This window comes from Camelus bactrianus, chromosome 3 (assembly GCF_048773025.1).
Source record: "Camelus bactrianus isolate YW-2024 breed Bactrian camel chromosome 3, ASM4877302v1, whole genome shotgun sequence".
NCBI classification, from domain to species: domain Eukaryota; kingdom Metazoa; phylum Chordata; class Mammalia; order Artiodactyla; family Camelidae; genus Camelus; species Camelus bactrianus.
This window is the reverse complement of record NC_133541.1, coordinates 53,610,415-53,624,451: the sequence shown is the minus strand read 5'-3', so window position 1 is coordinate 53,624,451 and position 14,037 is coordinate 53,610,415. Positions and strand designations below refer to the sequence as shown.

Sequence of the window (14,037 nt, the reverse complement as noted above, 5' to 3'; positions counted from 1 at the left end):
TATAGTTAGATCTTATTTTTTAAATCTAGTCTGACAACATGAGCCTTCTGATTAGATTGTTTAATCCATTGACATTTAGTGTTACTTTTGATATAGTTGAATTTACAGCTGCCATTTTATTTTATTTTTCGATATCTTTTGTCTTTTTTGTTCCTCATTCCTCCTTTACTGCGTTTTTAATACTAAGTGAATATATTGTATTGTACATGTGAATTCTTTTAATGATTTTTTTCACTGTGTATTTTTGAAAATACTATATTATACCTGGACTATACTTGGAGATTTCATTCCTAAGTCATTCAGAACAAATTTCTTCTAGTCTGTAATGTAGCAGAAATCTTCATTTCTTCTGTAGTTATTGGCATAATGAAGGCAGAGAAAAGAAATTTGATTCCTTTTTGTCTTCTGTACGGGATACTTGTTATCTCCTTCTAGCCTAGATATAAAGTCAGTATTACTGATGTGGTTAACTTGATTTTAGTAATAATAAAAAAAACATTTAGTTTGCTCTATGTTGTAGACATTTGCCAGGTGCTGTGGAGAATAATAATATCTTTAAGAAACAGATCCTTTATTTTAATATATTTTTTGCCATGATTTCTGCTACCTGATAAACCAAAAGAAATTGGTTGCAGGGCCCAGAAATGAACTCTGTATATAACGTGTGCTTGTCTTCCCGAACAAGAGAGTACGTCACTGGTGAAAACTGCCGTCTTTGGAATTAAACAGAATTGGTTTGTGTCTGAAGTTTTGCTGCTTAGTAGCTATGTATTCAGCCTTTATGAGTTTCAGTTTCCGAATTTGTAGGGCTTATAATTTTCAATGTATAAAGTTTCTGTTTGTGTTGAATGAGCTATTGGATATAAAATCCTCAGTACAGTGCCTGACACCATAAAACGGGGTTAATAAGAAACAAATGGCTGAAAAAGGAATGTAAACGGTACAATTTCTTTGTAAATTTAGAATGTCTTTTCTTGGGCTCTGACCATTTATTTCCAAAATACAATAGAAAAAAAAATATTGTACTTTTTCAGAGTAGGTATTAAATATTTGTTGAATGATTGTGAGAATTAATTTGTTACATTCTTGGTGATAGTAATTAGGTGTTTACTATTATTTTCAATGTTTTTCTTCTCAAATGGTGTCATGCTCAGTGTTCATAGGTAGATCTTTTGGGAGCTTTGATGATGTATCATTTATGAGACATTTCTTTTTCCTAAAGTATTATATAATATATGTTTATTTGTTAAAAATTAAAAAAAACACCTGTATCTATTTTTCTGTGTATATGAAATAGCAATGGTTTATACTGAATTCTCTAATTCCACAGCAGCAGCACAGGGTTCCTTCCAGTGCCCTACCCTTTCATGTTTGTAACTTTCTTCTCCAATATTAAGAAATGTGGCTCCTGTTATCCACAATATATTTACTTATTTGCTCAGTCCCAGAATGCAGATAAAGTATTGTTTCAGAATTGCTAGCATGTACTCCATGGAGAGTAGTGAGATGGGGACTATTAATTGAGTTAAATATTGGTTTAGAGTTATATTTATCACTAGCCTTACTTCTTTGAATGCTGTTATAAATTGGAATTGCTTTATCATTGTATCATTGAACTTGCTATATTGGTATGTAAGAAAGATACTGATTTTCTGTATAGTAATTTTATATCCTGCTTCACTGAATTCTTTTATTGTTTGATTTAATTTTACCTTTCATTCTCATTTTATTCTAGAAAATAAATCATACCATTTGCAAATAGAGATAATTTTACTTCCTCTTTTCTAATACCTATGACTTTAATTTTTCTTGTCTGATTATATTGGTTTATAATTTTAGTACAGTGTTCAGTAGTAGTGAAGATGGTGGACATCCTTCTTTTGTTTCATTTTAAAGGAAATGCCTGTAACGTGTCTGTGTTAAGTAAGATGCTGACCCTGAGGATTTTCTTTTTATTTTTGAAATATAATAGTTTTACCAGTGTCTCAGGGTTAGTTGATATAGGTCTTTTTTTTTTTTTTTCTGGTACCCAGTGAACCTTTTCAAAATAAATGTTTAGAACTTACGTTATTTCTGGCAAAATGTTGTTGTTATTATTTAAGATTATAGTTTTAAATAGTAATTCTATTCAGTTGTTTTTCTTCTTCAGGGATTTCAATTTTATGTAAGTTAGATCTTCTTTGCCTGTTTTACATTTCACCCACTGTCTCTCTAAACCTTTTTACTTCTTTCTTTATCTCATTTTCATTCTCTACTTTTTCTACTTTATTTAAAGCCCTTTCCCAAATTTTTATTCAGCTGTTTTCTTCCAGGAGCGCTTTGCAGTTTGTCTGATTACTTTTTTGCCTCTCAATTTCTTTTCTGGTTTTTAAACAACTTCTCTTCTTCCTGTTATCTTTTATTTCTGTTCCCTGTTTCTCAATTTCTGATTCATGTTCATTTTTCCAATCTTGAAATCCTTCTTTGAGGGTACTTAATTCAGTTTGAAGTGTTAATAGTTTTCTTTTGATTTATTACTGATTTTTTGTGGATAATTCTCATCAGTTGAATTGTTCTGGTTTTCATTTTCTGTTTTCAATACTTGTAGATTATTTGCATCTTTACATTTCTTTGGACAGGTTTGGTGGTTTGAATTTGAGGTAGTGTGCATGATTTCTAGTACAAGAGCACCCTCTCTGTCAGAAGAGCAAAGTATGATTTTTTTTTTTTGAGGGACGACATGCATAGGAGGGAGTGTATGTCCTAAGATTATTTTTATTTCTTTTGTAGGATTCTAAATTTCCTCTTCTCATTTCTTTTTTCTGTCACCATATGGTTTCTAAGGCACTCCTTTTCATCTACCTCTTTTTTTCACCTGTTTTCCTTTTGAAACTGCCTTTCCAAGATAGCCTCATTGAATCTTAGTCTCCTCCTTTGAAGTTTCTTCCATGTATATCTGTTCTGATCTACCAGCAGTATTTTTTAGTATTTTCACACTTAGGATACTCTCTTTCATTCTGCTTTTGATTTTACTTCCCTCCTATGCCCACCACTAACTCCTGTCTGCTTTGTTCTGGACAGTTTTTTCAGACTGTCATTGATCTTTGAGAAGTTTTGTGATATATGCATGAAAGATAACTCTGGGATTTAGAACTTATTTTTCACTTAGGTGTAATTTGAAGTTTGGAGATTCTCTGTTGTTTTAGTTATGCTTAGAACTTAGGTTTTCATCTTTTTGGTTTTTCTGAGTTTGGGTTGTGAGACTCAGATTTCCCCAGGTACCATTAATTTGTCTACCCAGTACTTAAATTAATTATGTTTTATGATCATTTTTCCTTTGTGTGTTTATAATATATTGTAGAAAGATTAAAAATATTCTGATATCTATATAAATATTTATGAATCTTATCTTTATTATTACTTTTTCTTGTCACATACAGTATATTGAAAAGATACAGCTGTGTTTCTTCTCCCCCTGAAAATTAACAATGTTAGCATTGGCATTGAAAATCAGTAAGAATCCTAAGTAATTTTGTTTAAAAATTTCCTAGTGAAATGAATCAGGTCTAGTTTATTTCCACTTTTTGTAAAGGAGTTTACTTGTGCCAGCAGGAGCTTGTTGAGATCATTATGATGGTGATGATATTGCTGTTACTTACTGCTGATAAATTTGGAAGATGCTAACATATTTAAAAACTTTTTTCATTTAACCTGTATTGATTTTGAGATATACCTTCTGTTGCTTCTTTTAGCCTAAAGGAAGTTTTTCTTGAAATTGAGATCTCAAAGAAAATTAGTTGTGTAATTCTCACCGTAAGGATAGGTGGTAATAAAAAGCATATTAAAATATAATAGAATTATTTTTCCTTTTAACTAGAGAAACACCAATATTTGTCATATGAATAGTCCTTTCCCCACAGTAAGTCACTTTGGGTTTAGGAATACAATTATGGTAATAGAACTGGTAGAACATCTTAGCATTACTTAGATAACTGTTGCCTGAAGATATCTGTACATTTTAAAAGATAAAATAGAAGCTTACTGTGTCAGTGCAATTAAAAGGGAACATTTTATTTATGCCCAGTGAACTGTTTGTTACAAGTTTTGAAATATAATTTCTTCATTGTATATTTTCACCATATTTTCTCTATTTAACATATCCTAAACACCTTTTCCTTTTCTGGAAAAGTTTCCAAACATTCAGTTTTAAATTCCTTTTTTTTTTTATAACACTTTGTTTTTCTTTATAATATAGAAATTCATATTTGTTGAGCAATTTAAGCTTTGCAGTAGACCTTCTCTCTTTTATTTAGAATACCTTAAAAGCAGAGTGGTAATTATTTCCTTTTCCTTCAGGGTTAATTTTGAAGAAATCCTTTTGTAGCATTTAACTTTCTAATAGAAAACAGAGTTTCTTAGGGAAACAAATTAGGTCAGTGCCTACTGGAAACCAGAGTTGTTTATTTATATTTTTTGATGGCAAAGTTTCTTCTCCTTAATTTAACTACAGAATGATGTTTAATGAATATATTGGTAGTTCATAGCTAAACTGTGGGGGTAAGACACCATTTTATAAGTTATTGATTTAATGTTGGTAAAAGCTTCACTGTTGTGGGCAAAAAACACACTTCTGGGTTTGTGCAGATGTTTTATTGTGATAGATCTATTATCCAGCTGTTAGAAGATAAATGACGGATCTTTCCCATTTTCCATGCCTCAAGAAAATTGAAATAAGAAGGGGAATATCATTTGGGCTGTATGATTAGGGCAGGTTGGATGGCCATTAATTTAAGAGAAGAAAATCTTGGCAGCATTGGCCAACTTACACCATATTATCAATCAAACCTTGATGCACTTCTTGTGATGACCCAGCACTCTCAGGTTTTTGCAACGTTAATTAGAATTCATGACAAAATAGATGCAAGGAAACGTTTTGTACCCTTCATAATTTTATAGAAAATTTATTGTTATTAGAGGAACCATTTGCTTAGTGTGATTTTTTTCATTACCAGCTTGTCAACTAGCATAGATAATCTGGAGAAAATATGAACTCCATAGATGGAGTGTCACTTTTGTTGATGGTTCGTGTAGTTTACCTTGGAGCACAGCTAATGGCTGAAGTTCATAGCAACAGCACAGAAAAACGTGGCAACCAAGGGAAGATAAATGAACCATGTTTATTGCTTTAATATAAAAAATACATAAATGGAAAACTGCATTTGAATTTGATGAGCTCTTTGCTAGTTTTGTTGAAGTGATTTATTTTTCCCCTTAGATAAAAAGCTACTGTTGACACAGTGAGATGGAAATTAACTGTCTGTTTTGGGGAAACCAATATTTTTGGTTTTCAAACCTGAGTAGATCATTTTGTTTTAATTCTGGAAGTTTTATAGAATATTGAACATTTAATAGATCAAAATTATCAATTCTTCTGGCAGTGTTTAGCCTAGGGTCAGTTGTTAAAATTATACAATAAAGTATCTAAAATAGTCAGTTTTATTTTGTGAAGTTTCTTTTCTTTACATTCTTCCTAATTATTTTTGTGTTTCTATAAATTTTATCTGTACTTAGTAATTATTTTCTTTCCATTTTCATGTTATTTGTTAATACTTAGAACTATTCTGTACTGATAGCTTTTGTTTAAATCAATTTAATACCACATGGGAACTGATTTTCCTTTTGTTTGGTGACTAAACATATTTGAAAAAAAAAAAAAAGAACCCCTGAGTTTAGGCATAGTAGCTTGATTTTACATAGTGTTCCTTACATTGAAACTTTGTTAAATTCCCATTTCAATTTCATAGATTATTCTATTCTAAGTGATGTTATTTATTTTTATACTTTAACACGCTTACCAACTTAAAAAATAATGTATCTTAATATCAGATTGACATATGTAATATATATAAGTAGAACTATATTTCACAAATACCGTGTTATTCAATAGTTTGATGTTATAAACTTAGTTGTTTTAAGAGATTTTTAAATGATAATTCTAATCTTTTAGAAATAAGATTATTACATAATTTCTGAAGAGTGATTTGTGCAGAAGACATCAAAATGTGGAGTTGAAAACACAAACATAACTTCCTTTCCATATCAATAGCAAATAGAAAATTATACGTATGATACATTTTTATTTAGTTCACACAAATAATCAATTCTTTGCTTTTTCGATTGGGGTGCATACATGCTGGGACCAGCAGGCACCAGTACATGGGCTGGGCTGGAGTCAATAAATGCAGCTTCACGTTTATACTGATTGGTAATTCATACAATCCCCACAGGACTGGAAACTTGTTTAGCATAATAGCAAGTCTATATTCTGAGCTGTTTTCTTTCAATTGTATTGTTGGTTGCATATTAATAAACTAAATGTCAGCCAAGTAGAGGGACAAACACTAAAAATATGAATATCATTGTATCTAATATTTTTCAAAAAGTACCATTTCAGTAAGTTATATTTCTATTTAATTGCTTATTTTAAGTCATTGGGGAAATTTTAGATCCTAAAATGAAGATCCCTAGTGTTCTGAAAGAAGATGATATTAATTTATTTTTTCAAAACCGTATTATATTGTTGGCTAACTGCAGACATATCAGTGGTACATATATAGAAGTATTTGTATATTATATAAATTCTGCTTAGCTTGTATCTTTATACCAGAGAAATCTTAATTTCACCATTTTGCAGGAACATGACAATTCCATAAACAGCATTTATGTTTCATTAACTGGTCTTGGAGAAAAGTTACCTTTCATTGGTAATATATCATTTCAACCTATACACATTATTTTATAAGTAATAATAATGTACTAAAATTTTAATCAATATGTTTTCCTTGTGAATAAATTATATTGGTAAAAATTAACAAATAGATTAAAGTGTGTTAAGATTTGAAATTGTTTTTGTTCTAAAGAGATTTATGAGTTCCTCTTTAAGATAAGTTCATTGGAATTGTCATTCTCATTTTAAACTGACATGATATGGTCCTTGTTATTGTACTAAATAATGAGTCTTTAGAATATAGGTGAGCCCTTAAAATGAAAACTGTGCATGATTTAATATATTTAATCCACACATGAACAATTTATTGGAATTTAACCTGATGAAATTAAAAATATGCTATTATTTCTAATACTAATACTTTAATTTTAATAGTTTAGAAAAATATTAGTTTTTTCAGGCATGTTACAGCTTTCAAAATTATTCTTTGAGGGAGTGACTCTCCAAAATTTGTTATTCAAACATGATCATTTTATTAATCAAATGACTGAATTCTTCAAATATTGGTTGCTATTAACATTGATTACACCTCTAGCATGCCTGAGTAGAACCTTTGCTGGGAAGAAAATGTTTTTTAATGAGTTACTATTTCTTTCTCTTATAGCTGGTGGCCGGTAGTGTCGTGATGGCTTTTGAAGAAGTATGCCCGGATAGAATAGACCTCATTCACAAGAATTACCGCAAGCTATGTAATTTACTAGTTGATGTAGAAGAGTGGGGGCAGGTTGTCATAATCCACATGCTAACTCGATATGCTCGTACACAATTTGTCAGTCCTTGGAAAGAGGTAAGTGTTGAATAATCTTACATTTATAAAGTACACTAAGAAAATGGATGAGCTATTAAAAATGTGTACAACAGGTTAAGAGTAGTAAAATACAGAAATCTGCATGTTTAAGGAGGACTCGTTCTTCTCGTGTTCTTTTGGAAAGCAGGAGACCAGTATAAATGCAGAGATGATTGTTCGTTGTTTGGCACTGATTGGTGCATATTTAATGGCACAGTGTCTAAACTTTCAGTATGATGCCTGGTGAGAGGCCCTTGTCAGGGACAGCAGCGTTTTACAGTGTTTGCAGTGACATTGTCAAATCATGGATTTTTTTGTTGTTGTTAGTTACTTTCACACCTTTGAGTCTCAGCTGTTCCAGGTACTCACTTGTAAAAGTAGGTAATGTGATTCTAACATGTGAATTTATACCTAAGATAATTTCTCGCCTTTATAGATAAATATTGTTGAACTTTTAAACTGTTTTTTCCTAGTAGTTCTAAAATGTTTGTTTTCCTTTTTTTCCACTTAAGCTGGTATAATTTTAGTAAAATTAATAATTATGTATACCTTACAGTGAAGTTATTTGTTTTCTTTGTGCAGATTAACTTTAGAAGAATACCTTATTCTCTTTACTGTGTTAACAGTTTAGAAAACTTTTATTACATAGCTTGTAATAGAGCTCTTTCAGTGCATATGTAAGATTTAAATGTAAGATTTAACTTGTTTAAGGAAAATAAATCATTAAACATTACAAGAATGGCAGTCTCATTCATTCTAATCTTGTGATATTTTTGTCTTTTTAAAAAGCAATATTACAGATTTTTAAAACAACTGAATAAAAAGTAAAAGACCAGATATCTCCCAATTATATCACAGTGATTTGCACACAAACTTATGCACAGACCTTGACTGAGTGTTCAGTCCCTATCACTTTTGTTAATTAGAAATAATACTAAAGTGACAGGAAAGTGTATATAAAATGGGAAAATGTTTGTTATACTTGCTTTAGGTGACATGTCAAGTTTTCAAATGTTTAAAGAGTTTTAATGTTTAAAATAGTCATCATTGTTTTCTACATTTACTAAGTATTCTTTGTATTTAAAAGTATTTAAAAATTTTAACATTATATCTTTATCCAGAAGACAATTTGTAATATTGACTCCATCTTAATTTTAATATTAACAAGTGATTGGGTTATTCTACTTAAAATTTGAAGTATGTTTTAAATTATTCATATGTAAAAGTCTTATGCCACATAGGGCTCTTAAACTGATGAAATTTTATCATTGGACAATGTAAACTTTTGATGGCACTTTTGCTGGATTAAGCAACATGTGGCAGGTGTCTTGACCCTTTCATGTCTGTTAACTTTGATGAGAGATTGTTTTGCTAATACCTATTTGTTTGATTTCAGCCAGTTCCTTTCCAGAATGCTATTTAGATGTATATTTTTTTCTGTTGTGTAAGGTTATAGGTAATTTTACCTTATATAGCCACTGTCATTATTTAAAATTGTTAATTTTACTTTCCTGTCATCATCAAATTATTTTTAGTAGCTGTATGCAAGTGACCCTTCCTTTATCATTATGTAGAAATTGGACTTAAAATGTGTATTTTCCATACTTGGTTGTCTAAAAATAGACTTTGAGCTGTCTGTTTTGGGAGGAGGATATAGCTCAAGTGGTAGAATGCATGCTTAGCATACACAAGGTCCTGGGTTCAATCCCCAGTACCTCCTCTAAAAATAAATAAGTAAACCTAATTACCCCCCAAAATTTAAATAAATAAATATTTTTAAAAAGTTAAAAAGAATTTTAAAAAAGATTTCATAAAAGATTAATTAATTTTGAAAAGATCTGTTTGTTTTTGTAGTTTGTGTTTCTGTTCCTTGTATTTTACCTTATTTTAGCTGAAATTAATTTTTAAAGCTGTTTGCAAAGCTAGAAAGTTAAATTCTACACTACTATATATATTTATTCTTTTGACAGGTATTTTTAAAAATTGGTGCTATAATGCATTCTTTATGTTTTCACGTGTAACTCTGTGAACATTAATTTTTACAAGCATGAGATGAAGTCTGATCATTGTCCCGGGTACACTGGAATTGGGCTAAGTTATTTCTTATCTTTGCTACTTACTACTATCTGATCCTGGCATTATTCTAAATTGTGTGGTTGGTAGACTAATTCTGTGGTTTCCAAAGGTGTAGCTCTGTCTTCAGGAAGCACCAGGCGGGCAGTGGTGCTCCCCCCTGTGCAGCTTGAGGGGCTCTTGCCACCGTTCCAAACAGCGGCTGCACCTTTGCCTGCCTTTCGTAGGCAGCTTTGCGTGTGATTTCCTTTGAGAAAGATTCCTTGGCTTAATGCAAAGAAGGAAAGAAAGAAAACCGCTTGAATAGAACATTTGTAAGGATTTAGCTAACTATAACTTTTATAGTTATAGTTATAGTGTTTTTTTTAATTATAGAAGCAGTTCAAGCACATGGTGAAATTTTAAAAAATAAATCTTCCTTCTCATAATCTTTTGGTTGACCCCATAGAGGCAATTATTGGCAACCATTTAATTTCACTTGTTTTGGTGGTTATAAATTTTACTTTGAATGTTACTTTTATTTGTTGACTTAAAATAGTATCAGTTGACTCCAAAATAATTAGGATAACAGGCTTGTGTCTCTTTTTCATTCTGTTCAGTACCAGTGGGAAAGATTTGAAAGGGTCATCCTTTATTGTAGTATTAGAAGTAAGGATCGTCAAAGATGCCAGACTTTTGGGTGGCGGGTATTTTATAAAATTAAGGTTCAAGTGGATTATCATATTTAGACCATGTCCATGCTCAGTCTTTCAGTTAACCCATTTCAGACTTCCTCTGCAGCTAGCTGTTCTTCTGTTTCACTGAAACTTTTGAGTGAACAGTCAGCCACTTACAGTCTTGGGGACATTTTTGGCCTAGACTGTTAGTTGCATCCAACCTTTTAGGACTACATAGGGTGCTTTTAACTTTAGAAGTTGGCAAACTGCATTGTAAAGCAAAGTTTGACCATACCTGGAAGAAACTAAGAAGTATTCGGCATTTATATCTGCTTTCATTTTTCTCTTCTCATGTTGTAAAAAGCATACCATGTAGTAAAGAACTGTTGAGTGTTATAGAATAGAAAGACAAAGTGAAACAGTACTCTAGCAGAGTTAGTGCTGAGTTGTTAACATCCTTTCATGACTCTTAAGCATCAGCACTTGAATGTGTTTTTCTGTGGGATTAGTGGAGTAGAGTGGTGTTCATTCTAGTACCCCATCTCCTTTTATATGCAGGCAGAAGTCATTTGCATAAATGCTGTATCAACACCATTTTATGATATATAAAGGGCCATTTACCTTGAAGTGAAAGGATTTACTCACTAGAATAATATATTGACTTACAAGTTATCTAAAATAATAAATTGCCTATAAATACCAAATTCATTAAAAATTGAGGTTTCTCTTTCAAGTACAATGGACACGTGAAGAGTAATACTATGATACTTAATATTTAGTAAATTATTATTTTGGTGTATTTTCTTATGTTGTATTTTATTTGAGAGGGCAGTGGGAATTACTATACCCATTTTATAGATGAAGAAACTAGGTGTATAGATGTTACTGACTCACCTAAGATAATATTGCTTATAAAAGGTGGAGACAGGAATAGAAACAGAATAATCCAATGCCTAGATCAACATTCTTTCCTTTATATTCTATTCATTCATGACTTTTAAATTAAAATATATTTTTGCTCACTTAAATAAGTTCTGAGTGTTTGCTTATCGTGCTCTAGTCAAAGCTAATTTTGAAGTCCCCCATCCATAGTGCTCAGACATTGCAGTTAGCTAATAACCATGATTACGTTTGCTTTTCAAAGAGAAAAAATTATGTTTCTCATTGAATACTTTAAAACATTTGTGTTTATATGCTTGAAGGGTGGCTAAACTGTTTTTTTGAGGAACTGAAAATTAGTAGAAGTACTTTTTGAGATGAGCGGATGTACATGCTTTTGTCAGTAAGTTCTCAAATGAACACATCATATACAAACAAGCTTCTTCGGGGCAGAAGCGATTTTTAATTTAGTTTATTTGCATCATTATAGATCAGTATTTAGGCTGTTTATATGTAAATGTATGATTTGAGGAACAATTAAGTGTTGACAAAGTAGATTGCAGTCATATCAATTGCAGTGCATTTTCCATAATTTTTCTAACTGACATCTTTGATGATAAATAGTGGATGCCAAGTCAAAGCCGATTATACAGTGCACTAGGAATTCATGGGGCTGTCAGGGAGAAGACCGATTGACTTTAAATTTACATATTAATGAGAAGATTTGTTAAGAGGGTGCTTGACTATAGAAAATAACAGCGTATTTATAGGGCACGACATTTTATAAATACAGCTGATGCAGGAAAATGGAAATTAAACCTTTTAGGTTAATAAATTCAAGAGACTGCTAAAATGCAGATTTGCATTTTTATTTTCTTAAATTTACCTTACTCTTTGCAGCCCAAGTGGGTTTTTTTTTAATTTCTAGGTCAAGTTTGTATAATGTTCAAGGATATAAAATAACTTAAATATTTTCTTTGTGTCGTTCAAGCCTGTTATAGGAGAATACTTGAAGCGTTAAGGTACATCTCTGAGGCTAAGGTTGCTTTTGTAGAAGTAATGGATTTTAAAAATAAGTGTTATAAAACACCAAGTAAATTTTAAGAGTGATTTAAAAAAAACTTTAGTGACATTAATTATAAACTGAAGTAATAAAACTCTTGTCAATGGGCCTGACAGGAATGTTTTTGATTTTATGACCAAAGCTCTTTAAAGTTGTACTGAATAATGAATTTTTAGAATATAGGTAAGCTCTTAAAATGAAAACTGATAAAGGAAGGATCACTTGCATACAGCTACTAAAAATAATTTGATGATGACAGGAAAGTAAAATTAACAATTTTAAATAGTGACAGTGGCTAGATAAGATAAAATTACCTATAATCTTACACAATAGAAAAAAATATATATCTGAATAGCATTCTGGAAAGGAACTGGCTGAAATCAAACAAATAGATATTAGCAAAACAATCTGTCACCAAAGTTAACAGACATGAAATGATCAAGACACTTGCCACATGTTGCTTAATCCAGCAAAAGTTCCATCAAAAGTTTACTTTGTCCAATGATAAAATTTCATCACTTTAAGAGCCCTGTGTGGCCCTATGTGGCATAAGACTTTTACATATAAACAATTTAAAACATACTTCAAATTTTAAGTAGAATAACCCAATCACTTGTTAAATATTAAAATTAAGATGGAGTTAATATTACAAACAGTCTTCTGGCTAAAGATATGTTGTTAAAATTTTTAAATACTTTTTAATACAATCAATACTTAGTAAATATAGAAAATAATTGCCTTCCCTTCTGTTCTGGTCTGATTGCTTGCTAGGCTCGCTACACAGCTGTTGTTCTGGAATTTAAGTTCTTCCCTCATCTGTGTTAAATCCTCTGTTCCTTAGGCCTTTCTCTCCCTAGTGTCTTCTTGTTTTTGTTTTCCTGGTTTTGATGGGGCATCCTCCAGTGCCTTCTTAAGAATGGGTAGGTAAGAGAGAAAATTTTGAGACACGCAGTGTCACTTTCACTTGATATTTTACCTGGACTCTTGGATTGGTGTTCTCCTGGGTCTTGTATGTTTGAGATGTTACTTCTACACTTGAGTTCTTGACTGGATATACTACTGTTGAGTCACACCTTTTGAGAGCTCTTTAGCCACAGATTTTTCTTTTTTGCAGGTAACTTGACTTTTTTGTTTATATCCTCAAAAATACGGTTTTTTAATTTGTTTTTTCTTAAAATTTTTTGCAGATTAGTGAGGTTCATCTTGGTGTGGCTCATTCTGTATGCTCTGCACATTCACTTCCTTTATTTTAGGAAATTGTCTTTTATGTTTGAGTTTTTAAATTTGATGTTCAGAGTTTTGTTTTTGTTTTTGTTTTTCTTCATTTGTCAATTATCTGCTACAGGAATACCAGTTATTCCATTTTATAATCTTTGTCTACTTTCTATCATCTCTTTAAAAAAATTGCTTTAATGTTTATCTTTTTATTTGCATTCATAATATCCCAGTCTTTGTCAGTAATTTGATTTCCAGTGATCTAATCTGTTACTTATAATTTTTATTTAATTTGGTAATATTGTTTTGATCTTTAAGTTTATTTACTTAGGTTTCAATCTTATATTTTTTACCCTGTGGTTTTATCATCTTATGTTTGAACATGCGGTTTTTTTGAGTTCATGTTCTTAGTAACTTGCTGGAGAATTTTCTTTCAATATATGGAGAATTTTTTTCCAGAATGATTTCTTTGTCTTTTGCATGTTTTTTTTTCTTTTATGCTGTAAATATGTTGCACAGTTATTATTCTTTTTTCCTATTGCAAATACTTGGGAAATGCTGGTGCAAAAATTTTATTTGTTCTGATATAGTATAACTT

The 14,037-nt window shown here is 30.9% G+C and overlaps 1 protein-coding gene across 1 annotated transcript in view; it reads left to right on the top strand.

Annotated features, from left to right (window-relative positions):
• Positions 1–14,037, top strand: part of AP3B1 (adaptor related protein complex 3 subunit beta 1) — a 220,652-nt gene that overhangs the window by 65,616 nt on the left and 140,999 nt on the right. Inside the window, exon 7 of the mRNA XM_074360087.1 lies at positions 7,371–7,553. Coding sequence (XP_074216188.1) covers positions 7,371–7,553 — 183 coding nt within the window. The remainder of the gene's footprint in view (positions 1–7,370; positions 7,554–14,037) is intronic.